Genomic DNA, 19,246 nt, shown 5'->3' with positions numbered 1-19,246 from the left:
TCCAGGGGACAAGGAGAAGGACAATGAGGATTACCTGCTTAATGGGTAAGGGGTTTCCTTTTGAGGAATGAGAACGTTGGGACCATAGAGAGGTTGTGATTATACAACACTGTGAATGTACTATATGCCACTGAATTGTTCACTTTGAAATGGTTAATTTGGGACTTCCCTGGCGGTCCAGTGGTTAAGACTTCGCCTTCCAATGCAGTGGGTGAGGGTTCGATCCCCCTGGTCGGGGAGCTAAGACCCCACATCCCTCATGGCCAAAAAACCAAAACGTAAAACAAGTAATATTGTAACAAATTCAATAAAGACTTTTTAAAAATGGTCCACATCAAAAAATCTTTAAAATGGTTAATTTTATGTTCTGTCAATTTTATGTCAATTTAAAAAATTACTATTAAAAAAACTGACCATCATGAGATACTACTTCACAGCTATCAGGATGGCTGTGATTTAAAAAAAAGGAAAATTACGTGTTGGTGAGGATATGAAGAAACTGGAACCCTCATACATTTCTGAACATAAAACGGTTCATCATCCATAGAAAACAATTTGGCAGTTCCTCAAAAAGTTAAACACAGAGTTACCATATGACCCAGCAATTCTCCTCTTGTGTATAAACCCAAGAGAAATGAAAACATATGTTTACACAAAGACTTGTACATGAATGGTCATAGCAGCAATATTCATAATAGACAAAAAATATTAACATTCCAAATGTCCATCAAGAGATAACTGGATAAACAAAATTTATAAGTATCTATACAATGTACCATTATTTAGCCATAAAAAAAATGAAGTCCTGATACATGTTACAACATGAATGAACCTTGAAAACTGTTATGCTAAGTAACAGAAGTCAGAAACAAAAGGCCACATATCATATAATTCCATATGTGTGAAATGTCCAGAACAAGCAAATCCACAGAGACGAAAAGTAAATAAGTGGTTGCCAGAGGCTGAGGCAAGGGGAGAATCATACAGAGTGACTGTATGGAGTTTCTTTTGGGGCGATGAAAATGTTCTAGAATTAGTGGTGATGGCTGTATAGCACTGTGAATATACACTAAATAAAAACCACTGAACTGTACATTTTGAATGGTTTAAATAATGAATTTTTTCATAATAAAAAATTGTAAAAAAATTTTAATGAAAAATAAAATGTCTAAGGAGCTTAGACACTCCAATCTCTTTCTTCATCACAGAGCCTGGTAACCACTCCTCACTAACCCCAGCAAAAAAATAATAATAGCAGTAACAACATAAAAAAATGGCTAGCACATTTAAACTTGATGTAATATAATTCTGTTCATATTTAGATCCAAAGAATTTGACATCATTGCACGTATTTTATTTTATTTATTTATTTATTTATTTATTTATTTATTTATTTATTTATTTATTTATTTATTTATTTATTTATTTATTTATTTATTTATTTATTTTTGCCTTACACGGGCCTCTCACTGTTGTGACCTCTCCCATTGTGGAGCACAGGCTCCGGACGCACAGGCCCAGCGGCCATGGCTCCCGGGCCCAGCCGCTCCGCGGCATGTGGGATCCTCCCGGACCAGGGCACAAACCCGTGTCCCCTGCATCAGCAGGCGGACTCTCAACCACTGCGCCACCAGGGAAGCCCCACTGCACGTATTTTAATAGAAAAATTAAAAGTGGAAAGGAGTAAAACTATTAGAAGGCAATGAAAAGGTAATAAGTGGCCAAAGGAAAACTGCAAACACCAACATGGACCCCACTGAATGCCAGTGTAGAGGGTAAATGAGTGTCCACTGGAGTCAGCCGCCTCTTGACCCTCGGCTGGAACAACAATATCTGCTATACGTGCAGTGACAAGAGCTAATACTATGTTCAAAGACCCCCAAACTAAAAACCACTGTTAAAAAAAAAAAGTTCCTTGGTTCTTATTATAATTCTCTAAAACAAACATATAAAATTAAAATGCTAATTTTTCCTGAAATACATGTGATGGTTATTTCTAATCTACAACTGCATCTGGTCATTCACGCCAACCTGGAGGTGGGCCAGGAAGCACACGTGTGCCCCACACGGAGGCCAATCGCCAGAAGGGGCGGTAAATAAGCAAAGCCGCATCTTTGGAAGCTTCCAAAATGGGGGATTGTGGAAACCTTCGACTAGATTGCTTGATTAAAATATAAATACCTTTATTTCACTTATTTATATGTGGGTATAAAAATAGTTAAATTCTACCTTAATCCTAAACTTTAGATGTAACAATTATAGGTTAATGCAATTCTATAATATTTATAATAATGATTGTGTTGATGAAGAAAAACTATGTGAACTCAGTCAAATGCCTTAAGGAGATGGTGGAGGGGGCAACTTTTAGGGACCTACAGACTAAATGTTTAACAGCCTGATTGCAGAAGCGGCTCAGAGGTTATGGCACCCACAGACTGGACACACATGCCTCTGGTTAGCACCCTGGGCCACTACCAATACCTCACTTTCCCACCCCCAGTCTAGCATCAGGTTTGGAAAGAGGATGTCTGCTTCCACACACATAAAGAAAAATGTTCTGCTGAATAGTAACAACAGATACACTAGGCGAAGAGGGTGCAAAGGAAGCTGCAGTGAAGGGCAAGTATGCGACCGAGGAGCAGCCCCCGAGTCAGCGCGCTCTGAGGGACCGAACCAGAGGCAAGGCCAGAAGCCCCGGGAAGCAGTGGCCTCGGAGCTGGTGTCCTGGGCCTGCACCACGGACCAGGGCCTGTCACAGTCTAGTGTACTCAGTTCTAGAATTCTGATTCTGAAGCTTCCAGGAGAGTAGAGTTATTACTCTATTATTATATTATTTACTGTTTGCTACATGTTTAGGTATGGATTTACTGTATTTTGAGGCCATATTTTTACCCAAATGAAAAAAGTCTCTATTTGAGAAATTCGTTTCATAAAATTCTAGTTTCTAGCCAGCTACTCAGGAAGCCCCTCTCTCACAGTTGAGGCGTATCTGTACTTGGAAATACAGCAAAGAATTGGACTGGATTCCTTTCACTTTCCTCTACGGCTTCATTACCCTAATGATTTATTTTATGTTCCCTACTTTTGTGATTTAAGTTGAGCTACATTTGACTTGGAGATTAGAAACTGGAAACAAATGTACATCTGCTGACAAAAGGGTGTTCCAAGAACTGGAAAGCCCGGGGAAAACCAAAACAGGGAAGCATCAGATAAACAAAGAAAACGGCTCCTGACAGCAAGAAAGAACTAAACACAACAAAGATGCAGAAGAACAAGCTCAACATCAAGCCCAGGAGGGAAATTAAAAACATCATCCAAGCGATGCCAATAAAGGGAGAAGGGAGAAAACCACAGACAGACAGGTGTGCCCTGTTGATAAAAAAGGTGTTCTGGCAAAATCCATATTTATGCAAACATTTCAGCACACTGGCTCTTCTCATGATACCTGAGGCCAAACACTCTGCCGAGGGAGTGAGCGCGTGGCTAACCCGCTGGGAAAGCAAAGACAAGAGGAGACTAGATTCTTATCCAAACAAATAGGCAGCTCATAATCACAAATGAAAAGCCCCACATAGGAGACAGAGAAAGGGAGAGAGACAGACTGTCACAGGCATGCAGCTGGAAAAGAAGTTGATTAAAACCATAGTATAAAGTTTGGTCTTGGGCTTCCCTGGTGGCGCAGTGGTTGAGAGCCCGGCTGCCGATGCAGGGGACGCGGGTTCGTGCCCTGGTCCGTGAAGATCCCATGTGCCGCGGAGCGGCTGGGCCCGTGAGCCATGGTCGCTGAGCCTGCGTGTCTGGAGCCTGTGCTCCGCAACAGGAGAGTCCACGGCAGTGAGAGGCCCGCGTACCATAAAAAAACCCACAAAAACCCCCCCCAAAAAACATCTTGGTCTTTCCTTTAGGAAAACAATAGCTATTTGAGGCCCAACACTGCCAACAGCGCTTGGTTCAAATGACTTAGGATTTTCAAAAAATATTCATTCAACTCTATGTGCAAAAAGGCTGTGCCTCTCCTGGCCAAGGGCTAGAGGCCATCTGGACAGGAAGGCGGGAGAAGAGCTGAGGGCTCCGTCCACCTGACAAGCAACTAAGAGGGGGCTGCACCTTTCCAAGTGGATGCTGCCCTGAGGCCATGCCCGGCCTGGAGGCTCCTGGGCTGCAGGTTGTGTGATAAGGTTCATTTTCCCGGAGCATCGACTTTACTGGAAAATATGAGTGAAAAGCATAAAACACGGCCATATTTAGGAGTGGATTACAATATTCAAATCACTTTTAGATACAACATGGGAATTAAACAATCAGTGGCTCTTGGCTCTGAGCTCCTTCTCCATCTCTTTCGCAGACTCTCCCATTCCTACCTGTGGTTGAAAGGTAGGAGCTGTTCAGGTGCTCATCTAGCTCCCCTTCTTTCTCCTGCTGGGCAATCAGACCTGCACAGACAAGCCTCTGGCTCTGACCCCCACACTCACTGAGCTTTGAGACGACCCCTCTACCTCTGTCGTACTGCACAGGCGCCTCATGGTCAACACAGCCCAGATGGAGTCTGTCATCTTCAGTGTTTCCCATTCCTGTCCAACTCACCTCTCTACCTACTCAGAAACAACCTGCTCCCATCTCAGGGAGTGACACCATCACCTGGTCAGCTGCCTAAGGCAGAATTGTCCCCACCTCCCTGATTCTGACGCTCAATCATTCATCAAGACCTGTCGATTCCATGGCCTCCAACCTAATTCCCCATCACCACCGTGGCCTTGGTTACGGGGTGGTCATTCTGTCGCTAGTGAGATGCTCTCAGGTTCACTTTACTCATCTGCAGTCTCTGCCAGCTAAAATAGCCCATCTTGAGCTTCTAGTCCAAGTCTCTCATTTTACACATAAGGAAAACCAGGCCAAGACAAGTGATGAACTTGCAAGGAAGGTCCCCAAATTACTGAGAAATCTGCAATTGAATAAAGAGCAAAACTGATGACATTTATATGCAGGAGAAACATATACTGATTAATGCCAACATATATTTTTTATTTTTTTTGCGGTACGCGGGCCTCTCACTGCTGCGGCCTCTCCCGCTGTGGGGCACAGGCTCCGGACGCGCAGGCTCAGCGGCCATGGCTCATGGGCCCAGCCGCTCCACGGCACGTGGGATCCTCCCGGACCGGGGCACGAACCTGCGTCCCCTGCATCGGCAGGCGGACTCCCAACCACTGCGCCACCAGGGAAGCGCCCCCAACATATTTTTTAAAGTTAATTTTTTTCTATAGTATAGCCAACATGATGGAATACTATACAGCTGTAAAAAAGGATGAGGAGAATATCTATATACTGCTATGCTGTAAGCTCATGATATGTTGTTAAATTAAAAAAAAAAAAAAAGGTGGAGAGGGACTTCCCTGGTGGTCCAGTGGGTAAGACTTCGCACTCCTAATGCAGGGGCCCTGGGTTCAACCCCTGGTCAGGAACTAGATCCCGCATGCATGGCGCAACTAAGAGTTTGCATACCACAACTAAGAATTCCACGTGCCGCAACTAAAGGTCCCACATGCCACAACTAAGACCTGGCACAGCCTAAATAAATAAATATTTTTTAAAAAGATGGAGAAGAGCTTGTACTGTATACTACCATTTTCTAAGAAAGAGGGCCGTAGGTACACACATACACACACACATACTTATATTACAAAGAGACAGTTAAACCAAAAACTAAAAAAAAAAAGTTACCTGTGGAGGAGGGAAGAAACAGGGTACAAAGATCAGGAATGAAAGCTAGATTTCTGAAAATACTTTATTTTGACTTGTAACCATGAAAATATTTTTTATAAACGTCTAACGCAAAATTTAAAAAGAAGCTATTCCATAAAATAAATGAATCTAACTGTGTAGCAAGCTGGTGGCACACTGAGGAACTGGCTCAGGTGATGCTACAACTTAATAATTCGGCAGAACATCCCTAGGGATCCACCCTGAGGACAAAAAGAGCTGCAGAAAATCTCAAACAGTTTTCAGTAATCATACACTGGTTGGTAATATGTTGGTATTATTATTCTAAAACTACCACGTTTATTTTAAAGGTTAAAACAAGTAAGTAACGATGTGAATGTTGTTAGGAACCAAGATTTTCAGCATAAAAGACACATCAATACAGAATCAAAGAGGTAAAAGCCATCTAATCCTGAATTTGAAACAAAAATATCAGTATGAACTCATGATTAAAAAGCGTATTTCCTGGCTGTCCACCAAAAAGGCCCAGGACAATAACCAGCCTTATAGCAACAAGTATCCCTAGTGCCCAGTCTGTGGTCTCAAGGTACAGTTTTCTACAAGAGGGAACCAGAGCTGCTTAGAGAAATAGCCAATTCCAGGTCTGGGGTGAAAAAGTACAAAACGAATCCGAAACATCTTACCATTTCAGAGACCAAGGAAAGGAAGGCTACGGGTCACGTCAAAGGACAAGAAGTCAACTTAAAGAGGCTCCACTGGCAAAAGTGGCACAAGCCTAGCATCCATGAGAGTAATAAGTGCAATGGATTAAACACACCACATATATTTAAATTCATGAGTTTACACTGATACTTAATCCCTGGTCACTTTTGGAGCGGCTATGCAACCATCTCATTATTTTGAGAACCCATAAAGAAAAAATCAGGCATTTGTCCCACCTTTCCTATTTGAACTGTCCCTTAGGGTAACCAAACAGTTAGTATTTCAGTGAATCAAGGCAGGGAATTCCCTGGTGGTGCAGTGGTTAAGAATCCACCTGCCAATGCAGGGGACACAGGTTCGAGCCCTGGTCTGGGAAGATCCCACATGCTGCGGAGCAACTAAGCCCATGCGCCACATCTACTGAGCCTGCACTCTAGAGCCCGTGAGTCACAACTACTGAAGCCCGTGCGCTCTAGGGCCCGCATGCCACAACTACTGAGCCCACATGCTGCAACTACTGAGCCCGAGCTCCTAGAGCCTGCGCACTGCAACAAAGAGTAGCCCCCACTTGTCGCAACTAGAGAAAGCCTGCACGCAGCAACAAAGACCCAACGCAGCCAAATATAAAAAAAAAAAAAAAAAAAAAAAAAAAAAGGGCTTCCCTGGTGGCGCAGTGGTTGAGAGTCCGCCTGCCAATGCAGGGGACACGGGTTCGTGCCCCAGTCTGGGAAGATCCCACATGCAACAGAGCGGCTGGGCCCGTGAGCCATGGCCACTGAGCCTGCGCGTCCAGAGCCTGTGCTCCGCAATAGGAGAGGCCGTAAGAGTGAGAGGCCCGTGTACCGCAAAAAAAAAAAAGCAAAAAAAAAAAAAAAAGGCAGAGTAAAGGATGAAACTGATCATCATTTACAGCCCTAATGACTGTGAATCCAAGTGCCTCCTGGTGAGGGGACACACCACCACCTCCGAGTGCACGTGCTCAAAGGCTGAGCCAGCCGAACTTCCAGATCTACCTACCACCTCCCAGGAAATAACGAGATAGAAGAATGTGTTCAATGGAAACGGCAAAAGTCAAAACAGGGACACCCCCGACTACAGAACAACCAGTCTGGATTTTCCAAAAAAGAAAATTCAAGGAAGAAAAGGGATAGGGTGGAGCAATCAGTTGATTAACAGAGACTTAAGAGACAGATCAGCTAAATGCAATTGTTTGGATCCTGCTTCAAACAAACTAAAAAAAATTGAGACTACTGGGGAAAACTGAATGGTACTGTGATTATGAATAAAATTTTAAATACCAGTTTTCTTGATACTTATGAATTTATCAAAAATAGCTATGTATTAAATCTTACTTGGATGCAAACATTTCAAACCTGTTTCATATTCATTTTTATGTTCTAACATATTAAAGAGTTCTTAATTTCAAGTATAAAATGCCACTCAATCACAAATTAGAGATTAAAACACAGGGTATTTTGTTTCCTTTCAAACTCCTAGACAAAGATGGTTAAGGAGCAAGCAAAGGATGCAATACTCAGCGGGGCAGGCCTCCAGCCTCAAGCCACTGGCACCTTTACTGCAGCGGCATCCTCCGAGGGGAGGCTGGGCCTCAGGGCTTTCAGAGGGCAGGCAGAGATGCATGCCGCTACCCTTGGTTTTCAAACTCATTATCGTTACTAAGACATCAGGTGTAATGTCTATCACTTGCAAAGTTTAATGCTGGTTTTAAAAAAAGAAAAAGTCAGATGCACACCAAAATACAGTGCCATGTAAGCAGAAGACAGTCCAATACACCTGTTATAGAATGAAACTGCTAAAGCCAAAAGTGAGTAAGTTCAGGATGTTTTTGAATTTAATTACTTCATTGTCATGCAAAGCAAACGAGTAACAGCTGAAGAAGGAAATCCACACAAATTAAAATTTTCTAGTGACATACCTGTGTGTCATATGCTGTAAGAAGATGTATCTAAGCTTGATCAGGCAGGAAGAGATTTCAATAAAGAAAAAGCAAAGCAGCGTCAACCTTATCCTTCTTCAGATAATGTAGTGGAGTCCCTTACCTAGGAAGTAAGATACGTGGTTAACTCACATGTGGAAAATTTTAAAAACAGAATTTCAAAAATGGAAATTTCTAAAAAATGATAAAGTAAGAAGTTTAAGAGAAAACTTTTTTAACCATCTATATAAACATGTGCTTCAGATTTTCTGCATTTTTTGAGTTGAACATAAATTACAAAGTCTGGGGCTTCCCTGGTGGCACAGTGGCTGGGAGTCTGCCTGCTGATGCAGGGGACACGGGTTCGTGCCCCGGTCCGGGAGGATCCCGCATGCTGCGGAGCGGCTGGGCCCGTGGGCCGTGGCTGCTGGGCCTGTGCGTCCGGAGCCTGTGCTCCGCGGCGGGAGAGGCCGTGACAGTGAGAGGCCCGCGTACCAAAAAATAAATAAATAAATAAATAAACAGATTACAAAGTCTGGATAACTTCCAGTTATTTACACATAGAAAAGCACAGGAAACGTGTATGTACAGTTTCACAAGGTTATTATGCAAACACTAGTCCAACTACCACCAGTCCAAGGAATGGTATACTGTTGCAACCAAAAAAAAGGTGAGTGCCTCTCTCTGATCCCAAACCCTTTCCTCCACCTCTAAGTAACAACTACCCTAACTATGGTTATCATTTCCTTGCTTTTCTTTAGATTTATCACCTTGGCACGTAGCTCTAATAGTTTATTTTTGCCAGCTTCTAAATTTTACATAAACACAATCATACAGTGTGTCGTCTTCTGTCTTGCTTTGTTTTTGCTCCATTGTTGTTACTGGCTCTGTTGTTTGTTTTCATTGCTGTATAATATTCCATCATGCAATATACCACAATTTACTTATCCATTCCCCTGTCCCCTGGGTAATTTCTGCTTTGGAGCAAATATTAGCACTACTGAGATCTTTCTGGCACAACTATCTTAAGCATATAGGCATATATTCCTCTAGTGTATACACCTACAAGTGTGACTGCTAGATTACTGGCTAAGTGTATATTCAACTTCGCTACATAAGGCCAAACAAACTACTTCTCCAGGCGGTTGTAACAATTTACACTCCCACAAGAAGGTATGAGAGAGTTTCTGTTGCTCAACGTTTTCAAAATGTGTCAGACTATTTTGAATTCTTGCTAACTGAATGGCTATGTAGTGGTGTCCTAAGAATCCTTTACTATGTAAAATTTTATAATTATTTAGGAGAAAAACTCATGAAATTTTACATCTGACAATTGCTGCAATGGAGATTTAATTTTGCAACCAAGCATTCGTTCACTTTTCCGATGGTTACTGCACTCCAATTTCTTACCAGGTGTAACCACCCCCCCTCAGTCCACCAGCTTCCAGAGACACTGGTTCCAACACCCAGGCACAAGGGGACGGGTGTCAGGGTGGGGTGGGGGGCTGGCCAGTAAGAGCAGCCTATTCCCGGCCAGAGTTGTTTCATCTCTGTGAGCACACAACCCAAGTCAAAATGAATCGAGTCTTTTCTTCCTCCTCTGGGACTTAAAGAGATTTTCATTCTTTCCCAAAGAAACTGAACATGAGCACATGGGAGTGAAGAGGCTCTTTGAGAATAGAGCAAAAATGGAGGAAGATGCTGGGGACTGACTCAACGGCACCCAGCCCTGAGGCTTTTTAATTAGGTGATCAATAAATCCCCCTTTGCTTGTAACAGCTAAGGTCCAGTTACATCAGAAAGAGCCCTCACTGATATGATCACTCATTATAAAACATGTGTTTTTTTGTTTTGTTTTGTTTTGTTTTGTGGTGCACAGGCCTCTCACTGTTGTGGCCTCTCCCATTGTGGAGCACAGGCTCCGGACGCGCAGGCTCAGTGGCCATGGCTCATGGGCCCAGCCGCTCCGCGGCATGTGGGATCTTCCTGGACCGGGGCACGAACCCGTGTCCCCTGCATCGGCAGGCGGACTCTCAACCACTGAGCCACCAAGGAAGCCCAAAACATGTGTTTTAATCTACTCAGTAAGCCACAGAGATCAATTAAGGTAACACACGATAATACATACACATACACACATACACACACACACATGGCCTCCATATTATTTCCATCACATTTTATAAGTCAAAACAGTTTATCACCCAAACTTGAACTACAGTTCTTGCCAAATGGCAAGTTAACTCTGAATGTTTCTTTGGCAAGAGAATGAAAAATCAATAGCTGTAATTTATTTGTCCTTGTCTGCTATAAACACTTCACTAGTTATACCATCCCTACTGGGTTTTAGTAACAAAGTTATGATAACCTCATAAAATAAATTAGGAGGTGTTCCCTGGTTTATTCTGAGGAAGTATCTGGGTAAGATTGGAATTATTTCTTCCTTGAAAGTCTGGTGGAATTTAACAATGAAGCCATCTGTGCCTAAAAAATTTTAATTACTGATTCTATTTTTTTAATGGTTATAAGACTAGTGAAGGTTTCTATTTTTTCTGTAGCTACTTTTAGAAAGTTACATTTTTCAAGAAATTTGTTTATTGCATCTAAATTTCCAAATTTACTGACATAATGCTATTTCTAATAATGTTTTATGATTTTTTATAGTCTACTGAATCCAAAGTAGCTTCTCTTTTTTCCTTACTTTTCATTGATTGTGCCTCCTTTTTTCTCCCTTATCTCACCAGAGGTTTGTCAATTTTACTAGACTATTCAAAGAACCAATCTGGGTGCTTTGTTGTTCTTTTCTACTGTAAAATTTCCATTTGCTTAATTCTGCTCTGATTTTCTTCCTTTGGGCTTTTTGGGGTTTTTTTGGGCTATTCTTTTTCCAATTTTTAATTAGAATGATACTTAGCCTACTAATTTCCAGCTTTTCTACCTTTCTAAAGCTATAAAATCTCTCTCCATGGACAGAGAGATTTGGCTGCATTCTACAAGTTTTGATGTATATAGTATTTTCATTTTCAGCCAGTTAAAAGCATGTTCTAACTTCCATTATGTCATCTTCTTAGAATATTTTTAAAATATTCCTTTATTTTTAAGCTCTTAGGGATTTTATAATTATCTTTTTGTTACTGATTTATAGCTCAATTCCATTGAGGTCAGAGATTATAATCTGTATTATTATAATCTTTGAAACGTATTGCACTATGGTCTAGTATTGGTCAATTTTTAGAATTTCTTCTGTGTGCCTGAAAATAAAGTATACGTTGCAGGTTTTGGATGGAATGTTATTTATACGTACATCAGACCAAGGGTATTGATCCTATGTAAAACATCTGTGCTTACAGAATTTTTTAAATTTTTGGCCTGCTTATTCTATCACAAGTTACTAAGACTTGTGTTGGAATCTCCATGATAACTGTAAATTTCTCAATTTTTTCCTTGTACTTATGCAAATTCTAGTTTGGATACTCTGAAGTCATATTATTAGGCTTCTCCACATTGAGAATTATTATGACTCTCTTTTGAATTGAACCTTTTACCATTACAAACCATGACAGAGACTACAGGCTGACCGAACTTACTTCTACTTCCTGGGCACAAAGCTAGATTGTATTTCCCAGCCTCCCCTGCAGTTAAGTTTGGTTATACGACCTGGGCTCCCCCTAACGGAATGTGATCGTAATGTACCCCACCCTCAGGCCTAGCCCGTGAATACTGGTGTGAGTCTCCATACGCCCCCAAAAGCCCCCAAACGCAGAGGCTCCTGCAGAGTATTCCAAGTCCTAAGAGATGGCAGAGTCACAGGTAGGAGAAGCTGAATCCCCAAATGACCATCTGGAAAGCAATCTGCCAACCAGGACTATCTGTACTGGACTTTGTGTAAGAAACGAATTTGCTTATAATAAACTACTGAATGTTTTGTTATAGGAACTAGCTGCCAACTCTATTAAGTGAAATGACACTCATTATCTCTAGTACTGTTTTTTTTTTTTGCCTTAAACTGTATTTTTTCTGACACTATACAATCTTGCTTTTGGCTAGTGTCTGCATAGTTTATTTTTTTCATTATTTTTCTTTCAACATCTCTTAATCCTCATGTTTTAGGTGGGTCTCTTATAAACCGTATACAGTTGGATTTTTAAAATATCTTACTTGATACCTTTGTCTTTTAATTGGAACACTTATGCTACTTACACCGGAAGCAATTACTTACATTTAGATTTAATTCTATTATTTTACCAGGGGCTTTCTATTTGCTTCTTTTGGATTACTTGTTATCATTCTAGTCCCCGCTCCCCAGTAATCTGGAATTTACATATTGTTTCTATTCTTCTAGCAATTGCTTTAGAAATGATAATGTACAGGTTCTTACCAAAGTCCAATGTTAATCAATATATTTACCCTTCCCTTGGACAGCAAGGGCCTTAAAATATTAACTCCATTCATCATCTTTCCAACTTATATTCTACTGTTGTGTGTGTAAGCATGTGTATATCTTTTTGTCATTATTAATGTTTTACAAAATATTCATTCATTTTTTTAAAAAAGATACAGAATTCTTTCTTCTAGTGTACTGAAGCTATTACCCCAAGTCTTTTTGGCTTTCATTGCCTGTGTTGAGAAGTCTATTACTGTTCCTTTATAGGTAATAATGTGTTTCACTATGTGTCTGGGTGGATTTCTTTTTACTTATCCTGCCAGTCATTTGTTGAGCATCTTGGATCTATGGTTTGGCTTCTTTCACAATCTGTGGAAAATTTTCAGCCATTATCTCTTTGAATACTGCTTCTGCACCAGCCTCTCTCCTCAGAACCAATTACACATGTGTCAGAGCTCACTGTTTCCAGTCTCCTGCCTTCCCTTTGTGTTTTCCACATTCCCATCTCTGTGTTTCACTCTCGTTTTTCTTCTTTTGATCTATTACTGTGGTGGAATACATTGATTGATTTTCCAATGTTAAGCCCATCTTTCATTCCTGAGATAAGTTTGATCATTATGTAACATTCTTTTTATATGCTGCCTAGCGGATTCTATTTGCTAAAATTTATGGAGGATGCTGTGTATATCACAAATACTGCTTGGTGGTTTTTCCTTTATTATAATGTCTTTGTTTGGTTTTGCTTTCAGGATAAGGCTGGCCTTACAGAATGAGACAGGAAGCATTCGCTCCTCTTCTATTTTCTGAAAAAGTTTTTGTCAGATTTAGTATTCTTTCTTCTTTAAGTGTTTAATACTTATCAGTGAAGCTATCTGCACCTGAAGGTTTCTTCGAGGTAAGGATTTTAACTACAAATTCTTTAATAAATATAGTTATGCTATACATTTGTTCTTGAGTGAGCTTTGGTGGTTTATGTTTTTCAAGGGGTTTGTTCCTTTTATTTAGGTTGTCAAATTTACTGGCATAAAATTATTCACAATATTCCTTATTACCCATTTAACGCCTGTAGGATCTGTAATAATATCCTCTTTTACATCCCTGATACTGGCAATTAATGTTTCTTTTTTCCCCACTGATGAGAGATTTTTTTAGATATAATATACATCTTCAACTCATCACAGTTTACCTTCAAATAATATTATACCACTTGAGATACAGTAACACTGTACTTCCATTTCTCCCCTCCCAACCTTTGTGCTATTGCTGTTATTTATTTACCTCTACAAGTATTATAAATCCCAAAATACATTGTTATTTTTGCTTTAAATAGTCAATTATAAAAAGATTAAAAGTGTGAATATCTGCCAATTATTGACCACTTTTGGTTCTTTTCATTCCTTTGTGTAAAAATTTCTATCTGGTATCATATTGCTTCTACTTGAGCTTCCTTTAAAATTTCTTGCAGTTGTAGTTCTGCTGGCAATAAATTCTGTCAGCATTTCTTTTGATTTCACTTTCACTTCTGAAAGATATTTTCACTGGGTACAGAATTCTAAATTAACAGGTTTCTTCCTTTCACTACTTTAAAAACAGCACTGTTGTCTCCTGACATACACAAGTTTTGGCCAGAAGTCTTCTGACATTATTTTTGTTCCTCTGTAACATGTCTTCTTTTCTTCTTGCTGCTTTTTAAGATTTTTTTCTCTTCATCACTGGTTTTTCAGCAATTGGATTACGTGGCACCTTGGTATGATTTTCTCTGTTTGCTCTATTTGGGGTTTGTGAGCATCATGGTTTGCAGTCTTCAAAATATCTGGACATTTTTCAACCACTATTTCTTCAAATACCATTTCCATTCTCTCCTCTTCTTCTAGAACTCCAGTTACACATATCTTGAAACAGTTGATTTTGTCTCACAGGTCACTAATGCTCTGTTACTTTGTTCAGTCTTCTTTATTCTTTGTACCATATTTTGGGTAGTTTCTACTGCTATGTCTTTTTTTAAAAATAAATTTATTTACCTTATTTATTTATTTATTTTTGGCTGCGTTGGGTCTTCGTTGCTGCGCGCGGGCTTTCTCTAGTTGCAGCAAGTGGGGGCTACTCTTCGTTGCAGTGCACGGGATTCTCATTGCGGTGGCTTCTCTTGTTGCAGAGCACGGGCTCTAGGCGCATGGGCTTCAGTAGTTGTGGCTTGCGGGCTCTAGAGCGCAGGCTCAGTAGTTGTGGTGCACGGGCTTAGCTGCTCTGCAGCACATGGGATCTTCTCAGACCAGGGATCAAACCCGTGTCCCCTGCGTTGGCAGGATTCTTAAACCACTGCACCACCAAGGAAGTCCTCTATTGCTATGTCTTGAAGTTCACTGATCTTTTCTTCTGTACAGCCAATTTGCTGTTAATCTATTGTATTTTTCATCTCTAGAAGTCCTAGTTCAGTCTTTTTCATATCACTCACTCATTATGCTCATTTTCCCCATGAATATGTACAACTTATTTATGCTAGTTATTTTAATGCCCCTGTCTGCTAATTTCATCATCTCTGTTATTTCTGGGTTTCAATTGATTGATTTTCCTCCTGGTTAATATCATATTTTCTTGCTTCTTTGCATGCCTGGTAATTTTTATTAGATGCTGACACAAACATTTTTACATTGTTGGGTGCTGGATTTTATCATATCCTTTTAAATGTAGTTGGGGCTTTGTTCTGGGAATGCAGTTAAGTTACCTGGAATCAGTTAGGGCAGGTCTGCAGCAGTCTTTTGGTCCAGGGCTGATTCAGTCCCATTACTAAGCTGATACCCCTCTGAGGAATCTACCTGATGCCCTAAATGAAAAAGCTGCTCTGAACCCACCCTCACAAAGATTAAAAAACAAGCTTTAAAAGGACCTAACTGACACCACCCTGGGTGGTGCGAACTCAAACTATCTCAGCTCTGTGTGATGTCCAAAAAGTGTTGAGTCCACTCCTTTCTGGTGCTTCTTTTCCTGGCTTTGAGGTGTTTCCTCTGATGTACGCGTAGCTCAGCACTCGGCCCAAATCTCAGGATGTCCTTCTGCAGATCTCTGGAGTTCTCTAAGTAGCGCCCCACTCCCTATACTTTGCCCCTCAAATTGTAGCTGCTTTGTGCTCTCCAAACTCTGATCTCTGTTTTGCTACTTCAGTAAGGCTAGTGGACTCTGGTTTTGCTCTCCCTGTCCTGTAATGTAGAAACCGTCTCTAGACCAGGACTGGCAAACCATGGCCTGAGGACCGAATCCAACTTGCTACTATTTTTATAAATAAAGTTTTATTGGAACACGTCCATGGCCATTCATTAACATACTTAGTATGAAAGCAGCCACAGACAAGCCATGGTTAAAAGTTATAATTTTTATGAAGAAATAGTCTAGAACTCATGAAACTCAAATTAATTTAACAATCCAACACATTGAAATTCACGAAGCACCCTCACACACTTCCCTCCCCACTCTGTTCTTCTGACCCGGCCTTGGGCGTGAGTCTACCTCCCCCAGCTTGGCTCAGCAGGCCCTCCTCTGCCGAGAGCCAGCCTCCCTCAACACCAGGGTCTGGCTTGCAAGCTCTGCCCCACCAGTGCGCCTTCTCCTCCTGTGTTCACGCTCCTTCTCTCCCACCCCCTCCACTGTCCTGTCCGACACTTCTTTCTCAAGACTACACTCACATGTCTTGAAATTTTCTATTCACACTAACCCTTAGCACTTAACGAGGTGCCGGGCACACACGGCAAGCACTTGCTCTTTGGGGAATTCAACTCCTTTTAATTAAAGTGGACTTAAACTCGCATATTTCTGTGAACCTTCCCTTCCCAGGGCAAGTGACCCTCCTCAAACCCTGGTCTGTACTGTACGAGGACGACGCCCATCACAACACAAGGCTGGTACAAGCCTGTACCAGCCTTGCTTCCTTCTCCCTCCCACCTGACTGTGAGCCTCCTGAAGGCACAACTGTGTCTCTGTCAGGTCTGGATCCTGGTAGGCACTCAGAAAGAGCCTACCACGCAGGAAGTACTCAATACGCATTAGTCACAGTTTTTATTAGTCAGTATTAATTTAATCTTATAGTTATTCATTTATTCCTCACAACTCTACAAACACCTTTCTCCTTTTTCCACTCCACTGAAGAGATGAGGAAACTGGAACACAAAGATTCAGCAACTTCGCAACATTCCACATTAGCAAGTCGGGGATCAGTCTGCCCCTGGAACCCATGTGCTTAACAACCGTGTCTGTTACCAGATAGACTGCACCAACAAAGGCCTGCTCACTGACTCAGGATGTTGTGGGAATCAATACAGATTTATGCTGCAAAATCGGATTTGCCATTTGCACACTCAAATTATCTTTAAAATGTTATCCAGGAGACAGCAGAAGGAAGAAGAACTACAATCCTGCAGCCTGTGCAACAAAAACCACATTCACAGAAAGACAGACAAGATGAAAAGGAAGAGGACTATGCACCAGATGAAGGAACCATATAAAACCCCAGAAAAACAACTAAATGTAGTGGAGATAGGCAACTTTCCAGAAAAAGAATTCAGAATAATGATAGTGAAGATGATCCAGGACCTTGGAAAAAGAATGGAGGCAAAGTTCGAGAAGATGCAAGAAATGTTTAACAAAGACCTAGAAGAATTAAAGAACAAACAAACAGAGATGAACAATACAATAACTGAAATGAAAACTACACTAGAAGGAATCAATAGCAGAATAACTGAGGCAGAAGAACACGTAAGAGACCTGGAAGACAAAATGGTGGAATTCACTGCTGCGGAACAGAATAAAGAAAAAAGAATGGAAAGACATGAAGACAGCCTAAAAGACCTCTGGGACCACATTAAACGCAACAACATTCGCATTACAGGGGTCCCAGAAGGAGAAGAGAGAGAGAAAGGACCTGAGAGAATATTTGAAGAGATCATAGTCGAAAACTTCCCTAACATGGGAAAGGAAATAGCTACCCAAGTCCAGGAAGCGCAGAGAGTCCCATACAGGATAAACCCAAGGAGAAACACGCCGAGACACACAGCAATCAAACTGGCAAAAATTAAAGACAAAGAAAAATTATTGAAAGCAGCAAGGGAAAAACGACAAATAACATACAAGGGAACTCCCATAAAGTTAACAGCTGATTTCTCAGCAGAAACTCTACAAGCCAGAAGGGAATGGCATGATATACTTAAAGTGATGAAAGGGAGGAACCTACAACCAAGATTATGCTACCTGGCAAGGATCTCATGCAGATTCGATTGAGAAATCAAAAGCTTTACAGACAAGCAAAAGCTAAGAGAATTCAGCACCACCAAACCAGCTCTACAACAAATGCTAAAGGAACTTCTCTAAGTGGGAAACACAAAAGAAAAGGACCTACAAGAACAAACCAAAAACAATTAAGAAAATGGTCATAGGAACATACATATCGATAACTACCTTAAACGTGAATGCATTAAATGCTCCAACCAAAAGACACAGGCTTGCTGAGTGGATACAAAAAAACAAGACCCACCTATATGCTGTCTACAAGAGACCCACTTCAGATCTAGGGACACATACACACTGAAAGTGAGGGGATGGAAAAAGATATTCCATGCAAATGGAAATCAAAAGAAAGCTGGAGTAGCAATACTCGTATCAGATAAAATAGACTTTAAAATAAAGAATGTTACAAGAGACAAAGAAGGACACTACATAATGATCAAGGGATCAATCCAAGAAGATATAACAATTATAAATATTTATGCACCCAACATAGGAGCACCTCAATACATAAGGCAACTGCTAACAGCTATAAAAGAGGAAATCAACAGTAACACAATAATAGTGGAGGACTTTAACACCTCACTTACACCAATGGACAGATCATCCAAAATGAAAATAAATAAGGAAACAGAAGCTTTAAATAACACAACAGACCAGATAGATTTAATTGGTATTTATAGGACATCCATCCAAAAACAGCAGATTACACTTTCTTCTCGAGTGCGCATGGAACATTCTCCAGGATAGATCACATCTTGGATCACAAATCAAGCCACAGTAAATTTAAGAACACTGAAATCATATCAAGCATCTTTTCTGACCACAACGCTATGAGATTAGAAATGAATTACGGGAAAAAAACGTAAAAAACACAAACACATGGAGGCTGAACAATACATTACTAAATAACCAAGAGATCACTGAAGAAATCAAAGAGGAAATCAAAAAATACCTGGAGACAAATGACAATGAAAACACAACGATCCAAAACCTATCGGATGCAGCAAAAGCAGTTCTAAGAGGGAAGTTTATAGCTATACTAGCCTACCTCAAGAAACAAGAAAAATCTCAAATAAAATCTAACCTTACACCTAAAGGAACTAGAGAAAGAAGAACAAACAAAACCCAAAGTTAGCAGAAGGAAAGAAATCATAAAGATCAGAGCAGAAATAAATGAAACAGAAACAAAGAAAACAATAGCAAAGATCAATAAAACTAAAAGCTGGTTCTTT

General features: G+C 40.7%; 1 protein-coding gene across 5 annotated transcripts in view; it reads right to left on the bottom strand.

Moving 5' to 3' along the window:
- Positions 1 to 19,246, bottom strand: part of TRAF3 (TNF receptor associated factor 3) — a 119,209-nt gene that overhangs the window by 47,010 nt on the left and 52,953 nt on the right. For 3 of the 5 annotated variants that reach the window (XM_081228395.1, XM_081228394.1, XM_081228398.1), the window contains exon 2: positions 8,357 to 8,480. The exons of 1 other annotated variant lie outside the window; for it this stretch is intronic. Coding sequence is in view for 2 of the 4 variants with exons in the window: in XM_081228394.1 (XP_081084520.1) it covers positions 8,357 to 8,367 (11 nt within the window). In the remaining 2 variants the exon portion in view is untranslated. Of the gene's footprint in view, positions 1 to 4,107; positions 4,172 to 8,356; positions 8,481 to 19,246 lie in introns of those variants that run through there. One more of the 5 variants, XM_081228397.1, reaches the window with a different exon arrangement.

This window comes from Mesoplodon bidens, assembly GCF_964165515.1.
Source record: "Mesoplodon bidens genome assembly, chromosome: 3".
Taxonomy (NCBI): domain Eukaryota; kingdom Metazoa; phylum Chordata; class Mammalia; order Artiodactyla; family Ziphiidae; genus Mesoplodon; species Mesoplodon bidens.
The sequence above is the reverse complement of the archived record's forward strand: the minus strand, read 5'-3'. Positions and strand labels throughout refer to the sequence as shown.